General features: G+C 42.2%; 1 protein-coding gene across 3 annotated transcripts in view; it reads right to left on the bottom strand.

Moving 5' to 3' along the window:
* Nfia (nuclear factor I A) overlaps nucleotides 1–7,844 on the bottom strand; it is a 346,125-nt gene that overhangs the window by 51,835 nt on the left and 286,446 nt on the right. For all 3 annotated transcript variants that reach the window (XM_005353438.2, XM_005353437.3, XM_005353439.3), the window contains exons 8-9: nucleotides 5,500–5,678; nucleotides 3,089–3,254 (exon numbers count right to left, since the gene is read on the bottom strand). In XM_005353438.2, coding sequence (XP_005353495.1) covers nucleotides 3,089–3,254; nucleotides 5,500–5,678 — 345 coding nt within the window. The remainder of the gene's footprint in view (nucleotides 1–3,088; nucleotides 3,255–5,499; nucleotides 5,679–7,844) is intronic.

The raw sequence follows: 7,844 nt of genomic DNA, 5'->3' as shown, positions 1-7,844 counted from the left end.
TGTGAGCCACCATGTGGTTGCTGGGAATTGAACTCAGGACCTTTGGAAGAGCAGGCAATGCTCTTAACCACTGAGCCATCTCTCCAGCCCCATGATGAAAGTTCTTATCTGTTTCATTTACCTTGGTGCCCCTCGCTGGCATGTAAACGACCCACTACATCCATCATGACCTGTTTTTGCTCCTCCCCGGCAACCTATTTCAACAAAACCAGCCAGAATTTTCTACTAATGTGCAGGCTTTAGGAAGCATTACTCTGCTAGCAATCTCACTTGCAGGAAATGTCCAGGTCCTGATGCTGGCCAACAAGCATCCTGCATCCAAGGTCCTCCTCCATCCTCATCACCTCTCCCAACTTTCTCACTGTCCCCACTTCCTCACGCACACCAGACTGTTTTGGCTGATCCCTTACCTACCAGGCATCAGGTCCCACCCCACCAGGGCCTTTCTCTAATGTCAAAGGGCTGGGAGGTCTTGTTTCCCACTTGCATGCTACCCTACTGCCCCTGGTCCATCAACGGCTTATGGATGTGTGAGCACAATGGTCACTGTCTTACATCACCTGAATGTCCTACTTACTGTGTTGTTTGCTCTCTCTCTTCCTCTTTGGAATAAAATCTTTATAAGATCAAGATATTCAGAACACTTTTATCCCTTATTCTAGGTGCAGAAGTCTAGCACTTAGGATTTTTGGCACCCAGCTGACGTTCAATAACATGAATGGAGAAAAGGTTTTCATTCGGTGGGGATGGAAACCCACATCACCAGCTTCTCAGTGAGAGTGGAATACACGGTGTGAACTTCTGCCACAGGTCAAGGATCCTACCTGTCACATTCTATACAGCTGCACACAGTATAAGCAAGGGCTCTGGACACATATTAAAATATCAAAGTTCTTTTTAGGAAAGAGTACAGCTTTATCCTCACTCCCATTTCCCTGGTTTTTAAAGGGATGGGGACAGGTTTTTCCCATTAAAATATATTTATTTTATAGGCAATTTTTTTTCCAGATCTGCCTTTTTTTTTTCTTTCTTTCTCATACTGAAAAGTTTAGTATTAGTTCCAGAGGCAACACATACTCCGCTTTAGGCTGGCATCATTTGTATTTCATTATTAGATGATATTAAAAATGTTGCTTTGACATTTAGTCAGCCACAACGCATGCTTATTATCCTACTTTCTCCTGGATAACCTGCTGTGAGTGGGCAGAGGAGTGAATGCTACTCCCATCGAGAGGGAGCTGAAGCCTCCCAAAAGTTGGTAACAGAGGAGGCCTTTGGCTTGATTTCCTCTTTTATTTTTTTAACTGAAAAAAAAAAACCAATCTTATTTTACTGTAAGTAATCCCAAACCCCTAAATAGAAAAGTATCTGCCACTGTTCTTTGAAACAAGCTTCAGTTTTGGATGCACTGTCAGGACGCTGAGCATTGTATGGAACACCTTGACTGATGCTGCTTCCCACTGCGGGCGAGCTCTGATAAACTGCTAAGGACAGACAGATTGAACCATGCTGCAATTTTAGTTTCTAAGAAAGTACGTGATTATTAAAAAGTGTAATTTCCTCTTAACTTCTTATCCATCAGTAACACTAGTTTTCTACCTCTTTCCCAGCTTACTTCTGAAATGTGCCAATGGTTCACCGTTAAGCAGCTTCCTTCCCACGCTAACATACTGGCTCTCTCCTTTGCTGATGAGCGTTAAGACTGACCCACCTCTCACCAGAAACGTCTATCTCCCCAAACTGTCCCTGGATTTCGGTCCTTCTGCTGAAGAATTTATGCACAATGTCATCTATTTACCCAAAGAAATACTAGACAATACAAAGTTCACTCTCTGATCATGTCCAAGGGATGCAAAGTCACTTTATATTCAACGTTCCCAGAACCAATTCCAGTGACGATGGTCTAAATGAAGGACTGTCTTTCCTTTTTGGCTCTTTCTCTCCTGTATCCATTGTCATTAATTACAATATCGAAGGGAAGAAAGCCAAGAGGCCTTCTTATTTAAATGCTTGTTTATGTTTGCAAAACACCCCTCCACCCGTTCCCTTCTATTCCACTGTTCTCCAAGTTCCCGACCTTACCACTTCTCTTCCTGATTGCTTTTCCTTTTCTTTCTCATTTCCTTTTCCATCAGAGGCACCCTGCCACCACCTCTGGGCTCTCTCCGGGGTACGGCCACTGCCCCCATCCCTACACTTTCATCCTCTCTAAAGGATTGAGGAAGGGCCCATCACACCACCTTTCAAAGCCAGGCTACAAGGTCACCTGGCAGGTCCAGCCATCACTCTTTCTGCCATCACTGCAGACACGAACAGAGGCTATATTTGTATGTTCGCACCTTTTAGAGTCCTTCCATCTCCAAAAATACCAAGAAATATCTGGAGAATTGCTCACTGTGGAATTCATCAAACAATCATTCCCACCATATAAAGAGATGTCAGAATCCTCTAGTTTATGACTAAGTGTTCCCAGACTGTTGAGAGAAGAGTCAAAAGGTTCTCTCTCTCCATTCGGTCCTACTCTGTTTTTCCTTCCCTTCCCAAGTCTCCTCATGTGGCTACCATGGCTTCCAGCTTTGACTTTTTATCAGGCCCGTCTTACTCTTAGTGGCATTCAATACACACACCTTTGCATGGACATGCTGATCTAGACAATTTCCTATCTCATGTATAAGGCATAGAACTTTTATCTCTCATCAAGTTTCTAGGGATAACCAACCCCTTTGCTATTAAGAATATGCACAAGCAGATGCTTTTAGGACATCATGGAAATAGTATTCTATGCAAACCACTCTAGCAATACACACACTTTACTAGGTTTTACCTTGTTCCCAGTACTCAGTATGTAGCTACAGCATCTTAATCTACCACCTGCACCCAATCATCTCCGTCTCTGGTGTAGTTTGACAGCAGATGGGAGTGGTATTCACTGTGACTTGGATCTGGGCTCTGCCAGCTCATGTTATAGATAAAGCGGTGGGATCTGTGCCTATTGCTGAAGCCCGCACAGCAAGGGACAAGGCTTAAGTGTGAACTCAGGTGCATAAAGCATGGTAAGTAACCGGCGCCTTGTCTCGGTCATACTTACTCGGTGAGGTGGGGGAGGCTGCACCTCCTTCTGTTGATGTGGTCGGAGGCTTGGTGTCTGGCATGGGCAGAGGCACAGGCCTGGCCATTGGTGGTGGCGGTGGCGGCGGCAACATTGGGGTGGGGAGGAATGGGTTGTGTACCTTGCCTTGACTGCTCCCATTGGGCTGCAAGGGGTTCAGAGAAAACACACACAAGGAAAAGAATAAACGGATGTCAGCTATTAGCTCCTTCTGCAAAGCAAGACTTGTTAGGTGCCTATCAGGCACATCACAAATATTCAGGCTGTTGGAAGCACAGTGATCTTTTGTTCCCCAGAGGGTCACGTCTAGGAGCACTTTAGACCTGTCTTTCCCTGAATAACCAGTTCTTGCTTGGTGCTGTTTCAGCTACTGCTTCCCCCAACAATTTCAAAACATTTACAAAATGAATACAGAATACTTGTTTAATATCTACATGCTTATTAGACTGAGGTGTTATTCCTCCATGAAAATTATGATCACTATAATATATATATATATACACAATATTTTTAATTTTCATTTCTTAAAGTTGATGTAAGACAGTTAAAAATTGTATTTAAGGAACATAGATATTTTCTTTCACATATCATATAGAATTAGGTACAAAAACTGTAATATTTGGCTATCAGATTTCTATTAGGTAAAAATACCAGCTCTGATTTGACTTATACCAGGGAACGCCATGGAACTTGTCCTTTTCTGGCTGCCTGGTGTTAGTTGCAGAATAGCTCCTAGCAAAGTCAAGTTTCCCTCAGAAGACAACACGTAACTTATTTTCAAAGTCTTTGAAAAAGTCTTACGGAGAGAATTATTCTCAAACCCCGTAAAATTCTGGTCAAAACGCAAAACAGGGCATTTGGCAGTTACAGAAAATGATGTCATGGCATTAAAGAGACCACATTGGATTTTCAGAAGTCAGAGTTGGTACCAGTGACCAGCTCAGGTTTTCATGATTTCCCAAGTGGCTTTCCTTAACGAGTTACAGCGAGCAATAGCCCGTATGTAGTCAGCAGGTCCAGCCCAAAATTTAGTTGAAGGAGAGCCTATTGTCCTGGGCATTGAAGGATAAACTTAGTAATTCTTAGGCTCAGTCCTTCATCGGCACTCGCGGTATTTGCAATATGTTTTCCTGGATGCTGTCTGATAAGCAGAAGGCTGTGCACACTCACTAGGTAGCATCCTTGTCTGTGTTTCCCCGGATTCTGTCTGATGAGCAGAAAGCTGTGCACACTCACTAGGTAGCATCCTTGCCTGTGATTCCCTGGATGCTGTCTGATGAGCAGAAGGCTGTGCACTCTTACTAGCATCCTTGCCTGTGTATAATTTCTGTGTGGACCCAAAGTCCACACGTGAATATTTTAGAATAAGTGAAGCAAATGAATACACAAGCAAAATGAAAAAAAAAAGGCACCGTATCGATTTGTTGTCTAGACAGAAATGTATCTGTGAACAGATCGCCAGACATTAGTCAAAGCTGCCATGCTGGCTCAAATCTGCAGAATCAGGTCTTTCTGCAGGGGAGAAGAACCAACGACAGAGCAGGGCGACATAGCATCCTAAACCAGGCAATAAGAATTATGGCTAATCTGTGGGTGCTTGCATAGATATTATAAGAAAAGGAAATCAAATATGGCTTTCTGCTGGTCTTAGTTTATTATTATTATTGCTAGTGGCCTTGGGATACAGCTATTCATTGTAAACATATAGTTTTATATTTGTAATAAAATTTGCGATTTTATAAAGTAACGTTTACTATTGGAATGTTATTTTAAATTGTGATTATTTGGTTTATTTGAGAAAAATGAAAACATTCATTTGTAGTTATTGAACGTGGCTCAGTTTTATATGAAGATAAGTGGAGAAGATAACCACTCGTAGAAATAACAAGCCATAATAAACCTTGCTTCTAGCATCTTGAGTTCAAGTACTGGTCAACTGGATCTAAAGTGTTAGAAGACTGTATTTTTTTTTTTTCAAAAAAATCAGCTTGGTTGATCTGAAACATCTGCCTCCCTTTGCTCCCTACCTCTCTCGACTACCCCAAAACATGACTGAAAATTATTCGGTCTTTCTATTTAGCTAACTGTATGACCCTGGGGCTAGAATGCTGGACGTGGAACTCAAAAGGTTACACGGTTCCCTCTCCAGACAATTTATATCCATAAGCTTGACAGCTGCAAACTTAACACAAACACCCATTTTAAACCCCGGCCAATCACTCTTGTAGCGAGTTAACTTTCCCATAATCTAGAATAAATATGGCGTTTGCCTGCAGTCAGTCAGCATGACGTTAGGACACAAAACCACGTGGTCACACACGGTCTCTTATTATTTTTACATTTGGTTAGCATTTCTAGAGAAATACGGGGGAAAAAAAAGGTTTCCTTACATTGAGGAAGCCCACCTGTCCAGCTTGCTGACCAGCATCAGGGCAGACAAGCTGGACAAACTCTTTCAGCGTCTCCTGAGGGTGGTAGCGGATGGCTGGGTGTGAGAAATAAGGCCCAGGCTGCTGGATGATGGGTGACGTTGGGAAGTGGAGCGTCGATGGCGTCGCATGTGGACTCGCTGCGGGAAACAAAACAAGACACGTCAGGGTTATGGGGAACGCGGCTTGCACAGCTGAACCAACGGCCTCTTTTTATTATTTTTTTCATTTCTTCTCTGGGCCCAATTCACAGAGCTGCTCATGTGACAGGATGTAGCGCTGGACACTTCTGATGGATTTTCTCCTCTAAGGCTCTAAGACAAACATGGAGGTTAGCGTAGGATAGAATTTCATGTTGCCTCTCTATGTTCAGTGGACGTGAGTTATAAAGGCATTAATAATCCTTGTTGAAGAAGAAGATTATTCATTACCTTAAGAGCCTTTTTAATGAAGCAAGCAATAAAAAATGTATTTGGTAGATTAGACCTGATTTAACCGACATTACATTTGACAAATTCTAGTTTGCACATATGGATCCCCTTTCATGCTGAGCTACCCATAGATAATAATTCATTGTTAAAGCTCTTACACTCCTTTCAAGGAAATTTCTAGGGACTAATTCAGGACTGGAGTTTTTTGAAGTCTGTAGTAAATGATCACTTAATGAACCCATGCAATTTGGGTGCCTCACTTTACGGTGGAAGGTTCATGTTGCATTTTTCTCTGCTGCCCTTTCAAAGCTAAAGCAGCTACAGGCTGAGCAGGCAGGACTCCGTGAAAGGTTGCTTCTCTGCCATAAATCTGATAAGAGATTCAGACAACGACTCCTTTATATTTGAACCCTGATAAATATCGTTTGTACAAGATTACATTAGATAAAAAAGCTTATGTGAGATCTTAATAATTTTTCCAGGAATGCTTTTGTCCTTAAATTGGAGAGATGATGGCCAAGACCTGCCAGTGGATAAGGGCTTTGTATGAGGGGGCTGATAACACTTAGAACAAGTCCAATCAGAAGAGAAAAGACTCCAGAAAAGGGGTACACATGCCTGCCCCGGTCCCTTCCTTTTATAGTTTGACTCTTTAAACTGAAGGGCTTCCTACAAAGAGAAACACAGAAGTGCCCACAGTTTTAGACAATATGACTTTCTGAATACCAAGAAAAATTCATACTATTGAAGAGGATCTGAAGTTCAGTAGCCCCTCCTTTTTCCCACGATCCCACTGGAGTGGTTAGGAATGCATGCCTACTGATACTGGGGTCTCCTGAGGATTAGGGTATTTTTTTTTTAAAATAATAACCTTAAGGGGTAGGGCTTTGTGGGTCAGAGCAACCCTTATAGTTCCTGCAGTACAAATGCAGGCTGGAGTAGAAGCAGGACACCAACCCAGGCTTCCAGATAATCAAGTAAAATCATCGGTTTCAGGCCACTTGAATTCATTCAATAAAGATTTAGAGGTTCTCATCATGGTTTCAAGAGACAATGTTGGGATAAACCAGAAATTTTGTTTTTGCCCTTAATCATACAACTGAGGACATCACCAACATAATCTATTGATATCAGAATTTACCACACTGCCCCTCTCCCACTTACTCTTCTCTTTGCTCCTGCCTTGGTAGAAAGCTTGGCTATCGACTTAGTCGCTCACTCAGAACTGAGTATGGCACTGATAAATATTTGCTGGCTGCACACTAAATGTCTTAATAAAGTGTGATTATGAAAAATAAGAAAAATGACCATATAATTTTCCAAGGACAAAATACGTTTTTGGACCCTGATGATGAGCCAGCAAACGAGGAAAACAGTTGTGAGTTAAGACTACCTACACCGAAATACAAATCTTGGAATCCATTATACTCTCCGAGTGAATACTGAGAAGCTGAAGAGTTAAATGCTCCTGGACTCTTCTTCCCCTGGAAATTGTGCTACTGGATTTAAAGAACGAAAGGACTCTTTTTTTTTTTCTTCTAGCATGATGTAGTTGTCTCTAATGGTATAAGAAACATTGACCAGATCCCTGTTTTTGACAGAGTCATTTCTAGTTAGCATTGTAGGTTTTATTTCTCAAACGAGGACAGGAATGTATTGAGTTGAAAAACATTATAGGTTCAACTGTTGGAGCGAGTCACACATGAAGGTGATGACTCCGTTGCTGAGAGCCCTGTGAGACTGACCTTGACGATAAAGCGGCGTGGCCTCAGGTGATGGAGGAAGGTCATTGGTGAATTAAATAAAGAAGCTGCTTGCCCTGATAGGTTAAAACATAGGTGGGAGGAGTAAACAGAACAGAATGCTGGGAGGAAG

The sequence above is a fragment of the Microtus ochrogaster genome, chromosome 10 (genome assembly GCF_000317375.1).
Source record: "Microtus ochrogaster isolate Prairie Vole_2 chromosome 10, MicOch1.0, whole genome shotgun sequence".
NCBI lineage: Eukaryota > Metazoa > Chordata > Mammalia > Rodentia > Cricetidae > Microtus > Microtus ochrogaster.
This window is presented reverse-complemented; position numbering and strand designations above follow the sequence as displayed.